Source organism: Molossus molossus, unplaced genomic scaffold, assembly GCF_014108415.1.
Source record: "Molossus molossus isolate mMolMol1 unplaced genomic scaffold, mMolMol1.p scaffold_m16_p_17, whole genome shotgun sequence".
NCBI lineage: Eukaryota > Metazoa > Chordata > Mammalia > Chiroptera > Molossidae > Molossus > Molossus molossus.
The window spans coordinates 29,438,765-29,459,865 of record NW_023425352.1 but is presented as its reverse complement, the minus strand read 5'-3'; the positions used below and the strand labels follow the sequence as shown (position 1 = coordinate 29,459,865).

General features: G+C 35.7%; 1 protein-coding gene across 1 annotated transcript in view; it reads right to left on the bottom strand.

The window, feature by feature from the left end:
* LOC118632265 (protein FRA10AC1) overlaps nucleotides 1–21,101 on the bottom strand; it is a 37,793-nt gene that overhangs the window by 848 nt on the left and 15,844 nt on the right. The window contains exons 9-13 of the mRNA XM_036265219.1: nucleotides 18,989–19,102; nucleotides 17,361–17,403; nucleotides 14,974–15,092; nucleotides 10,914–10,952; nucleotides 2,220–2,298 (exon numbers count right to left, since the gene is read on the bottom strand). Of these exons, the coding sequence (XP_036121112.1) occupies nucleotides 2,220–2,298; nucleotides 10,914–10,952; nucleotides 14,974–15,092; nucleotides 17,361–17,403; nucleotides 18,989–19,102 (394 nt within the window). The remainder of the gene's footprint in view (nucleotides 1–2,219; nucleotides 2,299–10,913; nucleotides 10,953–14,973; nucleotides 15,093–17,360; nucleotides 17,404–18,988; nucleotides 19,103–21,101) is intronic.

Below are 21,101 nucleotides of genomic sequence, written 5' to 3'. Positions count from 1 at the left end.
TAGAACTCTTAAAGGAGATATTAAATTAAATTTTAATGTGTTAAAATACTATAAAAACTATAAAGTACTAAATAAATATTAATGCTAGGAACCAGAGTGGTGCTGTGGAAATGGCACAGGTTTTCCAGTCAGACAGTATTTAAGTCCTAGCTCTGTCACTTACTAGCTTCGGGAGCAAGTTACTTAACTTCTCTGGGTTCAGTTTCCTTTTCTGTGGAATGGAGAACGTTACATTTCCTCATAGAGTTGCGATAAGGATTAAATGTATACAAAGTTGCTTTTCTTCCATCTGGGGATGGGGAATCAAACTGAATGGTCAAATTCAGTGTACCAGTCTCTTTAGAAAATGCTCTTTTAAATCAGAGATTCACAATGGGACTCTATCTTTTGGTTTTGAATATTGTGATTATATAAAGCCATCACAATCATGTCAAAATTGAAAAAATTACAGAATCAAATAAAGTTGATTTAAGAATTATCTGCAACTTGGTATTCGCCATACTATCCCTTTACCCTAGGTATGACAAAAACGTGCACAATTTTTAAAATAGTAAGAACTTAAGTAAGTAAAATTAGCTGAATCTCTGTGTTAACTCAGATGTTCAGTGCTTGATCAATGTTAAGTTTTTATAAAGTCACAAAGTGTTTTGGATTATAAAAGCCTTCTTAGGATTTACTCATGTATCTTTATTGACTAAAAAGGTGAGCTGACTCCCTATTCCATTATTTTCAGCTGTAAAGCCATTCAAGGAGACGCTTTACGGTTGAAAGTTTAGTCAATAATTTAAGTAAGATAGCAATATTTTATTTATAGCAATAACTTTTTTTTACATTTTCAGACAGAGTGGGAGGGAGGGAGAGAGAGAGAAATATCAATGTGAGAGAGACACACTGACTAGTTGCCACCCGCACGACCCCAACCAGGGCCGGGGACAAATCGCAACCGAGTTATGTGCCCTTGGCTGCAATCGAACCCAGGACTCTTTGGTCCACAGGCCAACGCTTTAACTGCTGAGCCAAACTCGCCAGGGCTATAGCAATAACTTTTCAATAATGTGATGTATAATGGCCACACCTGTGAGAATTCTTTGGTTAAAAAAATAAATAAAAACGTGAAAGGTCACAAAAAAAAGTAATCTTGTTTAAGGAAAAAAAACTCATTGAAACACACCTGAACTCTATTACATTGAGACCATACAATTAGCAAGATATTTTATAATCAGCTTAAATTATTAAATTATGGCTGATTCAATAGGTCTCTTTCCACTATGAAGCAAATATGCCTAGGGACTAACAAAATGACACTAAAATGCATTGAGTAATTACTATATTTGTAGGTACTGTACCAGCTTTACATTCTCTCTCTTTTTTTTTGCAAGTTTCAGCTAATGCTTATGTAACAAGCAGCTTCTTTTTTTTTATCCTCACCCGAAACATTTTTTGATATTTTGTTCAGATAGAGTGGGGGGGGGGGGGGAGAGAGAGAGAGAAACATCGACGTGTAAAGGACACATCGAGTGGTTGCCACCCACACGACCCAACCAGGGCGGGGGACAAACTACAAACAAGGTACGTGCCCTTAGCGGGAACCAAACCCGGGTCTCTCCAGACCACAGGTCGACGCTCTAACCACTGAGCCAAACTGGCCAGGGCTGTACATTCTTTATTTCATTAAACTTTAATACTAAATTCTATTCAACAGGTATTATTTTATCCTCTTTTAAAGATAAAGTTCAAGTGGTGAACATCCCAGTATATGACAAGAACTGATAACAATCCAGCCCATATCCAGACAGCTCTTCCAACCCATGGCAAAAAAAAAAAATGCATGCAATGAGCCATCCGTTTTGGGGGCAAAGGGGTGTTGGAAAATAAACCTTTACACCTGTACATGTCTTCGAGTAGCTCCCCTATACAGGTATATGATAATCAAAATATGAATAGACTGCTCTAGAAGCTAATAACAACCCTTTTCTGAAGGAATCTAAGCAAAAATTAGAAGGTCAGCCTTTAGAGCTAAGGAAAGATCTACTCACCAAGAGGAAGACGCTAAACAAGTTGATTCTTTATGGCCACAAACAATGGCTGGGAATAAACTCTGATCTTACCAGGCTAGTTGGTCCTTGGCATTTTTATTAACTGTTATCAAGAATGGCTGTGGTCAGAGCTTCCTAAAGTGATGTAAAGGGTATGCATTATCTATTCATATAAGAACTTACTGTGATTTTTCATCAGTCTCTGGGAGCGGGCCCTTCCAAAGTTCAGATTCTGAGGTACTTTGTTCCTCATCAGAGTGTCCTGTTCATTTAAAAGATTTTTTTAATGTATTATATTTAAAACACATTGTGAACCAGCCACCAATGCAATTAAGTTAACTTCATATTTAACTGCAGTTTAGTTTCCATTTTTATGGCTCTCTTCCAGACCAACTGGTCTCTTCCAGACCAATAAATTCTTTCTAAAAATAAATAAATAAGCTGAGATATACCAAAGAGTCTCGGCGAAAAGACCAAGGATTTAAAGTCTCATGGAAAACTTCTCTAAGTTACACTGAGTTAAAGTAGCAATTCCAATATTAACTCTTACAAAGGAATTATCTCTTGTAATATATGTGGTAGTCTTTGATTTAGTTTCTTATTTTTACTTGTTATACAAAAGACATGCAAGTTAAGATTTTTGTAGAAAGTATATTTACTTTAGGACCAAGACCTCAAGAAATGAACTAGTATGTACAGCCAGCTAGTCACACTATGAAAAAATTAGATACTTTTTAAATGTTTTTATTGATTTTTTTAGAGAGAGAGGAAAGGAGAGACAGAAACACCGATGTGAGAGAGAAACATCAATCGGAATTGATTGATGCCTCCTGCACGCCCTCCACTGGGGATTGAACCTGCAACACAGGCATATGCCCTGACTGAGAATTGAACTGGGATCTCCCAGGCCATGGGACAATGCTCAATCCACTGAGCCACACTGGCTGGGCAAAAGTCAGATATTTTTTTAAATTAATGTTGATTATATTATTTCAGTGAAGAAACAGAAATTCTCATACATTGTTAGGAGTAAAAATTCTATAAACTTTTTCTTGAGAAAAATCTGGTAATAATAGATTAGTTAAGAATGTACATAACACCTTTATAACCTTTGACCAGCAATGCTGTTTTTAGGAATTTAATTATTTACTTAAAATAAGCACCTCAGATATATGCAAAGATGTTCACTATATAACAACAACAAAAGCAAGCAACCTAAATCCCCACCAATTAGGGATTAAGGACTGGTTAAATAAATAATATATAACTGTTAAAAATACTTTGGCATATCTATATGTATCACCACAGAAAAATGTAATATCAATTTTTTTAAGTTACAGAAAGCATGCACAGTATAATCCAATTTATGGTTGAAACATTATGCATATACCTACATATAGATATATAGAGAATTATATTTTTATTATGTATGTATATATGTATTATAAGTTTATAAGGACCAACCAAACTATAACAGTGACTATATTACCTGTGTACCTGGCATACTTTCACTTTCTACAATAAGCATTTCCAAAAGTTTTGTTTTAAACAAATCATGTATTATCTTTAAAAATAATTAAACATGCCCTGGCCAGTTTGGCTCAGCGGTTAGAGCATCCGCCTGCGGTCCGGAGAGACCCGGGTTCGGTTCCTGCTAAGGGCATGTACCTCGGTTGCAGTATGTCCCTGGCCCTGGTTGGTCGTGCGGGTGGCAGCCACTCGATGTGTCCCTTTCACATCGATGTTTCCCTCTCTCTTCCTCTCTCTCCTTCCCACTCTGTCTGTACAAAGGATGGAAAAATGTCCTCGGGTGAGGAAAAAAAACAATAAAACAAAAAAGAATAAAAATAATTAAACATAATATACTTCTATTTTTAAATTATGACAATATAGACATGTTTCAAATCAATCACCCTATTTATTACTAGTCAACTAAAAATCATCAAATACTAAAAAGTGCATTTTAAGACAACAAAATTATATGCCACAAAGTAATTACATTAGTAAATAATTCCTCACCAATAATAGTCTAAAAAAAGAACTGACACAAATTTGGCCTGTCAGTACAGAATGTCAATACAGAATGTCCCTTAGTTAAACACACCACAAAAATAAAACAGCACTGATTTGCCATGGTGGTGCTAGCCTTTTACCTGTTGGACTTTGATTCTTGAATCAACATGTGTATCTGAACTCTGGTCCTAACTGAATCTATTCTGGCACAAATTCTAACAAAAAATGGATCAAAAAAAGGTGTGTGGGGGGCTATTTCTAATGATCGACATACAAATATAATAAAATTATAAAGCCTCTGGAAAAAGACTGCCACTCAGTGACAGCCAGTGTCCCAAACTGAATATCCGAGAATTAATTCTACTTTTATTTTTATGTGGGTAAAAAGCACAGAAAAACTAATTAGGCCTAATAAAGTTATCACTATGGTGTAACCCTGTTAATGATGTAAGAGACCAAATCCTACAATGCAGTCCCTTTGAAAGTGGACAGCTAATTTACCTGCTCTCATATTCTCTTCCCCAAAGTACTACCTAGATGCTGGCTTTTCTACACCATTTTTCTGATACCAGAAATAAAAGTTTTCCAGAAAAGTCAAATCAGAAAAACACTATAAAATAAGTCTCTTTGAAAGAGCATAAGCTGAAAAAGTGGCAAAATATCCACAGAAAAAAGCAAATCTACAAGATAGGACTACGTGATGTTTCAGGTGTTTTACAACCCCATGAATCTGTATTATCCTATTTCCTTGAGGTTGACAATAATTACAGATCATTCCTATGTTAACTGCTGTAACTTGCCAGAGGTGGGAAGGGTATTGCTAAAGAAATTACAATTAGTACAAAATGAAACTCTTGCATCAGTGTCAAATCTATGCAAGTCTATTGGCATGTAGGGATCAGAATTTAAGTCACTGACTCTCTGTGTTGGAAGGGGATCATAGAGGTCTTTAATCCAATCCTTATCCAATGAATGAATCTCTTATTGCAACACCTCCAGTAACAAATGGCTGTCCAATCTATGTTTGAATACCTCACTACTTCCTGAAGCAACACAATCCTCCATTGTTTTCTTCAGATAGTTCTAATTGACACTTTTCCCCTTAAATTAGGGCAATTTTTATCCTTAGACTCTAGTTCTACCAACCTGTCAGGGTCCAAGGCAGACCGCCCCAAGATATCTCGCAATGGCATATTGATTATTCTGAGTTCAAGTTACTTAGGAAACTGCCAGTGAAAGAACACTCTGACCTGTCTGTGCCTAAAAGCAGAAGATAAATCTCCCATGTGAAAGGTACCCTCCCCTCCCTGCACCCAGTGGCCAAGAATTCCCTTATTATAATTAAAGGACCCAGAGTCAAAGAATCTGTGTAAACAAACCTTGTCCCCTCTCTTCTAATTTACTATCCAAGCCCCAATTTTGTTTAGATTCCTTATTAATGAGTACCCCAAATCTTGCTTACATTCCTTTCTAATGAGCACTTTTTTTCCCCTTTGTCTTGTCAATTTTTTCACAAATATATTTTTTCTTTGTCTAAAAACTATAAAAGATCCCTGGGCTTGATCATTTCTTTGAACCTCATTTTATGATCTGAACATCATATTATGACCTCCCATGTGCATATATTAAATTTTTTTTCTCCTGTTAATCTAATCTTATATTAATTTTATTAGTAGTACAGCCATTAAGAACTTAAGAAGGGTCTGAGAGTGGGAAAGGTAATTCTCCCCTTTCCCCAACACACCACAAATAAGTCTCCCACATAGCATAGCAGTGGTCTACACCTAGTTTCCATGTCTACCTCCTTATCCCTTCTTTCCTATCCCTTCACCTTTCTCCAAGCTAACCACCCACAGTTCCTTCAACCTTCCCATGACAATTTCAAGCTGTGTCAACATCGAGGATGTTCTATTCTTGACCTGCTTTAAGTTTTCAATGTTCTCTTTAGAATGTGATGCAAACTACATACAATTTTCCCTACATACTTTGAATAATAAAAGTAGGTCTATCATCTCAATTTTTCTGGAAATTATATGATACCTAAATATCCTGGCCTGCTGAAGAAGCGGCAACCCTTCAATTATGACAACAAATCAACACATCAGACTTTTACAGACTTACTTTCTGATCTGACCAATTTTAGAGAATACAGAATCTGTTTAATGTGGTAGTTTTCTTTTCTCTTGTTATAACAACAATTATAGCAACAGGTTATCAAGGACTTACTTTGTATTAGACAAATGCTTTTTACCTGTATGTTATTTCATTAGACTGAAAATAATCCAACAAAGTCAAGTCTCTATATTACTATTTTTTTATTTTTTTTTGGTATGTGCCCCTAGCAGGAACTGAACCTGGGACTCTCTGGTCCGCAGACCGATGCTCCAATGCTGAGCCAAACCGGCCAGGGCTCTTTATAACTCTTTTTACAGATAGAACTGAAACACAGACAAAGCATATCATTTAATGTGGATTGACATAATGCATGTGCCAAAAGGTATATTTGACTCATAGATGAACAGTTACTGATAATAAACACTTATAAACCTGTGTTTAATCCCAGCTCTGCCATTAAGCAACTATTCGATCATAGGTAATTTATTTGCAGGCATACCTCATTCTATTGTGCTTTGCTTTACTGTGGTTCACATATGCTACATTATTTTACAAACTGAAGGCAAGACCTTCCACCAGCAAAAAGATTATGACTTGCTTTATTGTGTTATTTGCTTTACTGTGGTGGTCTGAAACCAAACATACAATATCTCTGAGATAGGCCTGTAAATTCTCTGAGTCTCAGTTCTCTAGTCTGCAAAATGGGATATTAAATGCCCATTATTAGCATTAAATGAGCCCTGGCCAGTTTGGATCAGTGGTTAGAGCGTTGGCCTGCGGTCCGGAGAGACCCGGGTTCAGTTCCTGCTAAGGGCATATACCTCGGTTGCAGTTTGTCCCTGGCCCTGGTGGGGTTGTACGGGTGGCAGCCACTTGATGTGTCCCTTTCACGTCGATGTTTCTCTCTCTCTCTCCCTCCCACTTTATCTGAACAAAAAATGGAAAAATGTCCTCGGGTGAGGATAAAAAAAAAAAAAAAATATATATATATATATATATATATATATTAAATGAGATAACACAACCAAACCCCTTGCCATTGTAGCTGACAAAGTAGACAATCAACAAATGCAAGTTAAAATTCTTTCCCCCCACAGAAATTGGGTTTTTCTTCATGGATTTGGTTTCAATAATCCCTATGTCAAATGGGGGTAAAAAGGGTAACTGAACATTACCCAAATGTAAATGAAGGACAAAACAAACCAAAACGTGAGTTCTGAAATTGCCAACATCTCAGATGGATCACTGACCACATGACAGGATATCTGAGTTTGGCATACTCTATATAACAAGGTACATGTCTCCTACTCAATATGGTAAATGGCTTTCTGGTTGCCAAATGGATAGCAGGTCACTTTGAGGTAGATAATCTATTTCTTCAAGAACCAAACTAAGCTAGAGGTTCTTCACATTGGGTACAATATTCTCTCTTTACTACTAGAAGTTTGACCTAGCTGGGAGGTAAAGAGACTTACGGCTATTTCTGGGAGATGAGGGAAGATCAAGAGGGCTGGAAAGAGAATAATGGGAGGGAAAAGAATGAGCAAATGAAAGAATGAAAATAAATAAGTCAAGACCTTTTAATAATGAAAAACTGGAATTGGAAAAGGACAATGTTTTTTCCTACATTAAATAGGCCTTCGCACCTCTCACTGCAATGTACTTTTGGAAATGGATAAAAACTAAAATTTCGCCCTGGCCCATTTTGCTCAGTGGTTGGAACGTCGGCCCTCAGACCAAAGAGTCACAGGTTTGATTCCAGTCAAAGACACATACCTCAGTGATGGTTCAGTCCCCAACCATGCAGGAGGCAATTAATCAATGTGTCTCTCTCACACTGGTTTCTCTCTCTCTCTCCCCACTCTAACTGAACATAAATGGAAAAACACCCTCAGGTTAGGATTTTAAAAAAACAAAAAACCTAAAATTTCCCACTTTAACCAGTGTGTTTTTTTAAAAACATACATTTTTCCTACTTCATCCCAGAGAGCATAATTCTATCAGTCTCATGCCTGGTTATGTTCTAGAAACTGTCACTACACTTAACCCAATTTAAGAGAAGGAACTGCCGATAAATTAGGATTCACACAGGGAGAAAGAAAATGTCAGTTCTTTAAATACTTCAAATATGCTGAAAACAAAATTGATATGAACAAAATAATTTGTAAGGAATATGCTGATTCCTAAACTAAAGAAATGCTTTCACTGACAATTCTTCTTCATTAAATGTTTAAACATTGTATCTCTTAAATTAAATTTCTATTTTACAGTTTTTCTTAGTGCAAAATTTCTGATTAAACACTTAAAAAATTCTCCTTAAGAATTATACTAGCCCTGGCCAGTGTGGCTCAGTTGGTTGGAACATTGTCCCGTATACCAGGAGGTGGCAGGTTGGATTCCCAGTCAGGGCACATACCCAGGTTACAAGAGGAGGCCAACTGATGCTTCTCTCTCATCTCTCTCTCCCTCCTTCTCCTTCTCCCTCTCCCTACCTCTTTAAAAAAAAAATCAATAAAAAAAAAAAAAGCATCAGATCCCAGCAGTTTAAAAACATAACTACCTGGGAATAACATATTTAAAGAAAAAGAATTATATAAAAATGCTGATAATGCTTTTATTTGAATGGTGAGATTTGTAATTACTAAATTTTTTTCCTGAGTTTCCCACAGTAAATACATATTACTTTAAAATCAGAAAAAAATTAATTCTTAAGTTTATAAATTTCCCAATAAGCCTAAAAGTCTTAAATTTCCGAATTTCTATAAAATAAGTCCAGATATTAAAAATGAATTAGACATGCTATTGACTTACACTTTATTGGTAGGCCCTAAGCAATGTCTTTAAGAAATTCAACATTGTATTACTGTTGAAATGCAAGAATTCAGTTTGTTATATCATAAATGGAAGACCCCTTTTATGAACCCACAGGAGATTCTGTTCTCAAAACTCTGCCTGGAAAAAGCTAAACAAACACCCATCGAGTTCTCATTATTATCCTACGGGTAAAATTAATTATTCTACTGGTGGTTTTCTACTTTGGTTTGGTTATTAGGTAGAACAATGACAAATCTGTGGTCTACTTTGGCAATTATGCAGGACTTTATAGTAAACATTTTTCTGTATTAATTTTACCTGTAGCTTTATTTTGGTATTCTATCTTATTTTTCCATTTTTCTGATGTCATCTTTAAAAAAATCTTATTGTATATATTTTTGCAAATTGTTGTGAATACTTGTTGCAGGGAAAAAAATAATAAATCTGGTTTGATCCAATCTTGTGAAAACCACAAGATTTATTAAAAAACAAACTAGTAGTGTCCTGGCCGGTTTGGCTCAGTGGTAGAGCATCAGCCCGTGGACCAAAGAATCATGGGTTCAATTTGGGACAAAAGCATGTACCTCAATTGTATTTCAGTCCCTGGCCCTGGTTGGGGTCGTGCGGGAGGCAACCAATCGATGTGTCTCTCTCACGTGGATGTTTCGCTTGCTCTCCCCCTCTCTCCCACTCTATCTGAAGATAAAATAGGAAAAAAGTATTCTTGAATGAGGATTTAAAAATAGTAGCAACCATTTTCTTTCCATGCACAAATCACACACTTCATTTGATCAATCAAAGTCATCAAATGGCTCAGTTGGTGTGGCTCAGTGGCTGAGCATCGACCTATGCACCAAGAGGTCGCCTGTTTGATTCCCAGTCAGGGCACATGCCCAGGTTGTGGGCCAAATCCCCAAAGAGGGGCATGCCGGAGGCGGCCAATCAATGTTCTCTCTCATCAATATTTCTTTCTCCATTTTTTTTTTTTGTTCAGGTAGAGTGGGAGGGAGAGAGAGGAACAGAGAGAGAGAGAAACATCGACGTGAAAGGGACACATCGAGTGGCTGCCACCTGCACGACTGACCGGAGCCGGGGACAAACTGCAACCGAGGTACATGCCCTTAGCGGGAACCGAACCCGGGTCTCTCAGGACCGCAGGCCGACGCTCTAACCGCTGAGCCAAACCGGCCAGGGCCCTCATCAATATTTCTTTCTTTCTTCCTTTTTTTTTTTTTTATCCTCACCCGAAGACATTTTTTGCATTTATCTTCAGATAGAGCAGAAGGGAGAGAGGGAGGAAAAGAGAGAGAGAAACATCGATGTGAGAGAGACACATTGACTGGCTGCCACCCACACAACTCCAACCAGGGCCAGGGACAAACTGCAACCAAGGTACATGCCCTTAGTGGGAATCGAACCCAAGGCTCTCTGGTCCGCAGGCCGATCCTCTAACCGCTGAACCAAATCGGCCAGGGCTCTCATCAATATTTCTCTCTCTCTCTTCCTCTCCCTTCCTCTCTCTCTCTAAAATCAATAAAAAAAAAAAAAAAATCACCAAATGACAGATAACTCAGTCCCATGCAATATAAGCAACATTTCTTAAATCTGAATCCACCTCCTCTAATCTTGTTCCAATCCAATCCCATCCCTCCATTGCACCTCCTTCATATTACATAATGTAAAACTGAAATATGTATCCATTTTATTCATAGAAAAAAATGTTTATGCTCTTCCATACTTAAAACAAGAAACTTTTAAAATTTCTAAATTGGGGAAGAAATCATACACATTTGGTCTTTTTTCTATGATTTTTCACATAGTACAAAATAAAAAAAATAATTTATATCAGAGAAGGTCATAATTCATGGGAAACCCAAATTGCAAATAACTTGAATCTATATATTTTTATTAAATAAAGAGATACTTAATACTTACTGTTTATAGAATCTTCCAATTTCTTTGAGGATGAATGTCCTGAAAAGGAAAGAGTATTGTTTTGTTAAGAATCATTCTGCCATAGTGTAACAGTGGTAGCTGTAACCAGGGTTCTTCCCAGTAGTCTTTACTTAGTCTTACAGAAAAGCACTTCACGGTCTTCTAATCGCTCATGTTTCTTAGACTTATCTCCCTAATTAAAATGTTAGGTTCTTTGCAGGGATAGTTTATGCCTTCTTTTGGACTGGAATACCTACCACAAAGCTTAAAAAATAATGAGCACCTGTAAAAAAAATCTCACATTACTAAAAAAAAAAATATCTATCTATCTATCTATCTATCTATCTATCTATCTATCTATCTATCTCAACCCATAGATTAACTACCATAGAACCAATACTTTATCTATACAGACGTTCAACATCTGAAACCTGTTTACAAATAAATACTCATTTTCACAATACTTTTTCAAGAAGATCATATACAGGTGAGAATTAGTTCCCAGTAACTGAAAAACACACATAAAATTATGTCATAAAACTAAAAAATTCAGTTCTACAATGGTTATCCAGTGAGTTCTTCTAAAGGAGAAGTGCAGGGTGCTACTAAAATGTGAAACAGGGACCTGACCTTGCCAGGAAGAGTGGGGTGAAGGGTGTCAGGAAATTCCTTTCCAAGGAACTGAGCTTGGGGATGGGGTGGTGGTGGGAGGAGTAAGATCCTGAAGTTTCTGTCAAGACAATCTACTTAAGTACCTTGTTCTGCTCATACCTGCCAAAGCAGACTGGTCCTTAAAGTCAAGCTATTGATGTGTCTTTCTTACACTTCCTCTCCATTCATTCAGCCATGTAGCCAGCCAATTATCCATCCATCCATCCACACATCCACTTATTTAACATTTTATGTGACAGTAACCTGAAGCTATAGGGAAAGATGGGATCACACAGTAAGAACAGAGAGAGAGAAGGGATGTTCTATAATAGCCTGAGCAACTCCAACATCTAAGGATAAGACTGAGTAGGAACTGTAGACAAAAAAGGTAAGGAGAGGCCAGAAAGATAGAAAGAAAATTTAAAAAGTAGATTGTTTTTTGTTTTGTTTCATTTTAACTGATTTTTTAGAGAGGAAGGAAGGGAGAGAGAGAGAGACAGAAACATCAATGTGAGAAACATCAATCGGCTGCCTCCTGCATGGCCCCAACTTGGCATCAAGCGGGTAACCCAGGCACGTGCTCTGATGGGGAATCAAACCAGGACCTCTCAGCCCATAGGGCGACACTAAATCCACTGAACCACACTGGCCAGGCTGAAAGTAGACTGTTTTCAGAAGGAGTGTCAACAGTTCAAATGTAGCTGAGATATTAAACATTTATTTACTATTCAAGTTTGGGCAAAATTAAGGTGGTCTGGCAAAAAAGCAACACATCAAGATCAATCTAGTTCTAGATGGTTTCAAATAAGAAGATACTAAAGAGTTCCACACAGTTTTCCAAAAATGCTGTCATTTTCTATTTGATACCATCCATATAAGTTGAAAAAAAGACCTCTATCCTATACTTTCTGCTATCAAAGATGCTCAGAATAAAGAATAAGATGTTTCAATTTCACTCTATTTTGGTTTTTTATCCCCGAAGACGCCGAAAACCATCTCCAAAGTCTTTTATTTTACATTCTTTATTATTTATGCCTAACATGTGCTAATGGGTGCTGGGGATGTATCAATGAACATAGCAGACAGAAATCCCTGCCCTCTTTGGGCTTTGATCTAATTGTCATACACAATGTAATGAAGAAAAAGTTCCAGGGTTGTGATATCATTATAAACGGGAGTTCTAATTTAGATCCATGGTCAGGGATGGAGTCAGGAAAGGATCCCTGAGAAAGTGACCTGAAGGATGAGTTAGGATGGGACTAGGGGTTTTAGGAAGAGAGGAAATAGTATATCTATGTAGTCCCTAAATGAAAAGAAGTTTGGAATTTCCAGAAACTGAGAGGCTCTATGGCCAAAGTATGAAAGTGAGGTAGAGAATAGTGAGAAACAAGTCTTGTATACCAGATTATATAGAGCCTTTGGGCTTTGTCCAGGATTCTGGTTGTTATTCTAAGAACAACAGGATATCACTGCTTTATGGCAAACAGAATAAGGGGAGGGAAGGTGAGAAGTCAAGACAGTCAAGGAACCAATAAGGAGAATACAGCGGTAGCCTAGATGAGAAAATACGTTGGTTTAAACTGGAGTGGAGAGAACTTGAGAAATATATACCCTGGGGGTAAAACCGTTAGAATCTGGTGACAAGTTAAACATAAATAATGAGGGGGGAAAAAAGGCACCAAGGATAATGCCCAAATTTCTAATATTACTACTTAGGTTAACAGAGGTGTCTGATATCTAGTACTGAAATATGGAACACTGAAGAAAAATATTTATAAGGAAGATCATGCCTTAGGGGTCCAACCCATCCCTTATTCCAAGTGTCCAGCTACCTTATTATCTGTTTTGAAGGTACTAAATAAATTTTTACAAGGAATCGGTTTTACTTTAATTTGGAATATGCAGTGATTAACATGTTATCATTCCATGATATGAGTTCAACAGTATTATATAATACAATAATAAATGCAACAAAATTTTCAAATTTTTACTAGCACACAAGGGTAAATAAAATATTTTTAAAACTCAAATGAAGCCCTGGACGGTTTGGCTCAGCGGTTAGAGCATTGGCCTGCGGTCCTGAGAGACCGGGTTCGGTTCCACTAAAGGCGCGTACCTCGGTTGCAGTTTGTCCCCGACCCTGGTTGGTCGTGTAGGTGGCAGCCACTCAATGTGTCCCTTTCACGTCAATGTTTCTCTCTTTCTCTCTCTTCCTCTCCCTCCCTCCCACTCTATCTGAACAAAAAATGGAAAAATGTCCTTGGGTGAGGGGAAAAAAAAACTCAAATGAGATTTTCACATTTATTAATTAAAATTTATTTTGGAGTGAATGATTAAGATAGAAACAAAATGGCATTCTGGTTTGAATACCATTTCTCAATAAATAATAGAATAATAGTATTTTCTTCTTACCATCTATCAATTTTACCAAGTCTAAAACTTGGTGATACTCTATGCTTAATATACTGTGATATGCAAGAAGGAAAAAATTGCATGCTAAGAATGTAACCTAGCTAAAGATCTTCACAGCTGGAGCAAGGGGGCCCTCTCCTGTCCAAACATTATATTAACATTGTACTGAATCTAATTCAATCTACCATTACCTACCTAATTTAAGTCCGATTCACTCTAAGTTATAACTAATCTGACTCTAATTAGGGATTGAAAAAGTAACTAGCAGTAACCTTCGTAATAGTTAATTATGGGTAAGTACTAAGCAAACTGCTTACTACATATATTATCTCATTTCAACTTATGAACAATTCTATGAGCTGGGTCCTATTATCAAGACCATTTCACACATGAAGAAATGAAGGCTTAGAAAGCATAAGGATTTCTGAGGAAGAAGTAGCTGATTAATGAATTTGAGTTCAAAATTATTTACTCAGTATATGTGCACAGCACCATGTGAGGTTCTGATGACACATTATCTCAATCTCTATCATTTCAAGAGGGTCATAAGCTAATGAGAAAATCACAGATCATGGTGTTTAATTTTATACTGACTTACAGATCATGTACTGTTTTAAAGTGTTCAGAGTGCCTTTCACATTCTTACTGGATTCTCCACAATAAGCTCAAGCGGTACAGAGGCCAGGTATTCACAACACTCCTACTTATGTAAGGAAAGTAAAACTCAAGAGTTTCGGTAACTTGCTCAAGGTAAGAAGTCTTTAAGTGACAAATTCAGGAAATAGAAGGCTGTTTGCAAAATATTATACTATATGCCAAAAATGAATCAAAACCAACCTTGTTCTTGAAACTCCGGTAAATTGATAGCTAAATAATCCAACCAGATTCCTTTCAACTACTATAAAACAGAATTCTAAATGTATTTACCAGTTAAATTCTACATTTGAAACATATGGAAGATTATACTTCATGTTCAGAAATGTGAGTAGATATTTACCTTTATCTTTTTTCTTAGAGGTCTCTTCTGCAGAAGATAATCTGGATTTTTTATATGATGACTCTTTACGATCCTTTTTGATTTTGTCCTTCTCTTTTTTGGGCTTTACTTCTTTTCTCCTTTATGTTGAACAACATAAAATTAAAATTAACTTTTTCAACTAACCTTTACAAAAATTAAAATCAATCAATAAAAAAATAAAATCAGTTAAAGTATTTATTTTTATAATGTAATTTACATAAGAAACCCTTGAATGAGGTTGCAAATATTTTAGGTTAGTATATTATTTAAGACCATTCTGTACGATAATAAAGCCTGAAAATTCTATGAAAAAAATGTATTTTTTATAAGTTCTGTATACAAACCTAGTAAACATAAATCACAGTTTTACTTATTTTATTTTTATATTCTATTATTTAGCCATTTAAAAGAAAATTACAAAACAAATCTCATTTTCTTCCAAATAATTCATATCTACCTACACTTTGAAAAACACATACAACAGAAAGAAACCATTGTGATAGTTCTACACCACCAATAAATAGAAAATCGGGGGGGGGGGGCATCTGTAATACTTTCAACAATAATAAATAAAATAAAAGAAGAATAAAAGAATATACAGGATGGGGCAAAAGTAGGCTTACAGTTATGAGATGGAAAATAATACAATTAATAAATAATAATACAAGAATAAACTCTTTTGGAAACCTACTTTTGCCACACCCTTCAGTAAACCTATTATAGAATAAGGGTGAAAGGACTTATTGTTAACTCATATGTCTGCTTTAGACCACTTATCCTTTCACTGCTGTAGCTTTATCTCTTCTAGGCCAGGTTTACAAGGCTGTCAGTAGCATGGCTGGCAAGCAATTGATTTCAATTGGTTAAGAAAAGAAATACTTAACAGGAAAAGGATGCTGAAACTCAGACAGGGAAAGGAAGATGAAGAGACAACAGAGAGGATTACGTTTAAGAAACTTATTGGACTTTCCAAAATTAAGGTTCTTATGCCAAATACTGTAATACTATTTAAGACAGTAACCAATTTTTACCTCTTTTATAATGTAATTATACATTAGAATCATTGAATCATTGAAAGTTTGAAATGAAACTTCAAAGTCAAGGTCAAATAAACATCTTTGATATTGTTCAGTATCATTGACACAGGGGAAAATAATGGTTTAGGCTATTCAAGTAATCGAGAAAGTCTGCTAATTTTAAAAATTAAAAAATATTATTTAATATTTATTTTTAATATTTAATAACTAAAATAATAGATAGGGCACATTTATAATATAGCTGATTTTAAAATTAATATACTAATTTAGATATTTTATAAAGTTGCAGACTCACTCTTAGACTTTCATTATTCAGAACATGAAACCTAACCACCACAATCCTGGCAGGTCACAAAGGTTTTGTCTGAACTACTTCAATGCCAGGGACTCTACTATGTTTTGACTTACCATATGCCAGGCACTGTGTCAAACACTTTACATGCACTTTCATTTAATCCCTACAATAACCTTAGTATCCTCATTGTTAGAGATAATAAAATTAAGTCTTACAGAGAGGTTAGGTAGCTTGTTCACAAAGATGACTAATAAGTGGAGTATCGGAGACACAGGGGTCTGATTTCAAAACCCATTGCAGAACACTGATACCCTTCCCCCACTCAATATGCAGACATTGTAGCTCATTCAATAGACTGATTTTAACATAGAGATGTATAATCCTTTGCTATGAATGACAAACTCCAATTAAAGCACTGTTTAAATAAGACATTAGAATCACATTATGGCCCTGGCTGGTTTTGCTCAGCGGTTAGAGCATTGGCCCACAGACCACAGAGTCACGGGTTCGATTCCAGTCAAGGGCACATACTACCTCAGTTGCAAGTTTGGTCCCCGACCTCTGGTCGGCGTCATGCAGGAGGCAACCACTCATGTGTCTCTCTCACATTGATGTTTCTCTTTCTTTCTCTCCCTCCCTCCGTCCCACTCTATCTGAAGATAAATGGAAAAAAAATATCCTTGGGTGAAGATTAAAAACAATAATAATAAAAAGAATCACATTATGAAGATCTGTTTTATAATACAGTTTCTAAAAATATTAAAGTATCTGAACACTGACTCCAAATTAAAAATTCTAGGATCTATCTACCACCCTGCGCAGGCCTTCACATTTAAAACTACTTGGCTAGAGTAAGGTATGGCAATCTTCCCGTTCCCTCATTTATGTGGTCATAAAGGAATGCTGGATAACCTATATAATCAACTAATTAAACCATCAACTACTCAAATCTACATTTAGACATCCAGTGCAGGTAAGTGACTATGACCAAGACTACTAAACATTAACTATAGCATTTTAAAAGATAATATTACCTGTGATGGAAATTTAATTTAAAGGAACATTCTTGGCATAATCCTAAAAAAAAAAAAAAAAAAGTCATACCACCGAATTTGAATAACTGCACTGCTACTCTACCTTTAGTATCATAAAGTCTCATTTTTCCTTATATTTTTACAAGAGGAAAACAATCTGAAAACAATCCAATTCTCTCCACCTCAAAAATGCATATATAATACATATATATAAAATAATAAAAATATTAGACTGCTTGAGGAATTGAAATTCTAACATTACTTTCTCAACCTTCCTAATGCTACAACCCTTTAATACAGTTCCTCATGTTGTGGTCACCCCCAACCATAAAATTATTTTCGTTGCTACTTCTTAACTATAATTTTGCTACTGTTATATCTTAGGCGACCCCTGTGAAAGGGTTGTTCGACCCCCCCAAGGGGTTGTGACCCACAGGTTGAGAACTGCTGCAGAAAAATGTGCTGTCGATTTACTCTAAAAGCAATAGGGAGCATTAATGTGTATCTCACATCAAAGATATCTAATAACAATAGTGTGGGTTATAGTCATTTCCTCTGAAGTGCTCTAACAGCTTCAAATGGAAAAGAGCTTTTTTTTTTTAAAGCAATTCAGTTTTATTATTTATTTATTTTTATCCCCACCCGAGGACATTTTTCCATTTTTTGTTCAGATAGAGTGGGAGGGAGAGAGAGAGAGAGAAACATTGACATGAAAGGGACACATCGAGTGGTTGCCTCCCGCATGACCCAACCAGGGCCGGGGACAAACTGCAACCGAGGTACGTGCCTTCAGCGGGAACCAAACCCGGGTCTCTCTGGACTGCAGGCCGACGCTTTAACCCCTGAGCCAAACCGGCCAGGGCTGGAAAAGAGCTTTTCAAAAAGTCCCACAATTGTGGCCTCTTTTGCCTCCATCTCAGTTCACACTAGCTGACTTCTCCTCATGGGCAAGCACTTCCAGGAGGAACTCAGAAATGTCTGTACTGGTGTTCATTAGCATACGGGGAAATTCATGACTTTTTTCTGGAGTAGACAGAACACTGAGGGCACATCTATTTAGGACCTAGAGAAGCTTGTTAATATGATGGAGAGAAGGTGACATAATACCAGCTTAGGAAAAATAAAAAAAATAGAATGACAGATTTTAAAACATGCATATTAAGAGAAACTACTATATTCTGGGGTATAACCGCAAGTTTTTAAGACACCAAGAACAATTACACCCTTCTAAGGCTGTCTTTACTGACAACCTTAGAGAGTGTGTTTAATCCCCACCACAATAATATGGCTATCAGCTAATGTGAGATTGTGCATTGCCTTTTCTGATACTATGCATCTCACTTTGCACTGGTGACGTTCTCAAGTTAATGAGAAGAGGACTTCACTTTACAAATGGCATTACATTTGACATTAGAACTGTTTCACCTAAATGCCAACATAATACTGAGAATATAAAAATTTTGGGCTCAAGCATTGTTTGGAACTTTGGGAAGCCCTGAGTAAAAGAGCATTTATAGGAAGATACATTAAAATTTTTAAAGTGAATCTTAAATTAGTCTATATATTTTTAAATCTAAATTAGATAAACTTTGAAGAAATCAATCATATCCCACTTAGATTCAACTTACTTAATTTAACAAGTGCATTTCTCTTTTCACCATGCTCAATATAACCAAAATTAACTTCCCAACTCTTTAAGTTGTCTTTTTCATCACAATATTTATTTCCACAGAAAAACTGGCCTGCAAAAAAGGAAGAAATTATTAGCTATAATAGGTGGTGACAAAGTTCTATATAATCTGATATTATGGTTGAAATTTACTATTAACATACATAACTTCTTAGTTCTATAAAGTCAGCATTAATAAATAAGTGACCACAATAATTATTACTCAACAAATGTATTTACAAGTATCAATTTAAAGAGCTGAATGAATTGTTTAAAAAAAATAAATCAGTCACAGCCCTGGCCAGCGTGGCTCAGTTGGTTGGAGTGTTGTCCTGTGCACCAGTAGGTGGCGGGTTCAATTCCTGGTCAGGGCACATACCCAGGTTGTGGGTTCAGTCCCTGGTCAGGGTGTGTGCTGGAGGCAACCAATCAATATCAGTCTCTCTCTCCGTCTCTCTCTCTCTCTTCCTGTCTCTGAAATGAACAAAAAAAAAAGTGGGCTTAAAAAAAAAAAATCAGTCACAGAATTTTTGCTCAATAGATAGATTGACTGTTTTTATTTCCATAGAGAGTTTTAGTGACTCCCTGTTAGGGAATTTTATACTTTGGAAAATGGTAATACTAAAAGAGAGTACTCACTAATACCCTAAAAGAATAAACATATTTTCCAAAGTACATGAATATACACTTGGGTATTCCCTTTTGAATAGTTAATAATAATATTAAAATTTATAAGTATTAACATAATGGCATTTACTTTAAGTATCAGCATAAAATGGCATTTAAAGCATATTTTAAAATGCTAGCCCTATGAGATAAAGTTGAATAAGTAATCAAACCCAATGTTCTAAATTTTAGAATCACTTGACACTAAAATCAATACATTGTACATTAAAAATTCTCCAAAAAAAGGAGTAACATTGATGATCCAAGAGGAAATTAAGACAAAAAACTCAAAAATTATTAACTTTGACAGAAAAAAATAAGATCAAACTTTTACTTGAACAAACAAAAAAAATTTGTATCTCAATAATTTGCATCAACAGGAACCTGAACTTTTCATAAAAATTATCAAAATGAATTTTGAAAATTATCAGTTAGTTCAAAAGGCCGATAATCTTTCTAAATTGGTATTTTTTACTTATTCCAAATGAATACTTTAAGTCTGTACATGTTCAGTAATGGCTCTATTGTTAAAACAGCAACAAAATTGTAACTTTATAAATCACAGCAAAAGGGTTCTCTCCCATTCCCAAGTAATCCTCTTTTCAGTTACATAAATTTAGAGAATGTCCATCAATTTTTTTAAAGGCAGCATTACTTACCATAATTTGAAATTTCCATTCAACAAAAATATAAATTTTAAAATTGTGATAGACATTCCAATATATCCCATTGTTTTAGGTGAAAACAAACTAAAAATGTAATCTTAAGAAAAGTTTTAAAAGGTTTAAATATATTATTTTTCCTTATCCTCTAAAGTAGATGTAAAGAGATGATATTTATTATCTAAAGAAAAAAATTCCTACTGTTTAATTGCATATCCAATTTCACATCTGATATAGACATTCATTTATAGAAGATGTATATGAATCACAGTAATGGCATAAATATTTAATCATTTAAAAATGTAACCTTTATTTTCAATTATAATTGTTTTGCTATTAATTTAAAATAATTTCCTAAATACTCCTTCTGTAATTTTCAGAGCATTAATATTAATTTTTATTGTGATTAAAAATGCAATTATTGCCTGGCCAGTGTGGCTCAGTGGATTGAGCATTGTCCCATGGACTAAGAGGTCCCAGTTCAATTCCTGGCCTTCCTTTCTCTAAAAAAATCAATAAAAAGATTTTTTATGCAATTATCGATAAAGAGAATTTTATAGTATGAGACAGTATAGAGCAGCGGTTTTCAACCTGTGGGTCACGACCCCTTTGGGGGTCGAACAACCCTTTTACAGGGGTTGCCTAAGACATAACAGTAGCAAAATTACAGTTATGAAGTAGCAACAAAAATAATTTTATGGTTGGGGGTGACCACATGAGGAACTGTATTAAAGGGTCATGGCA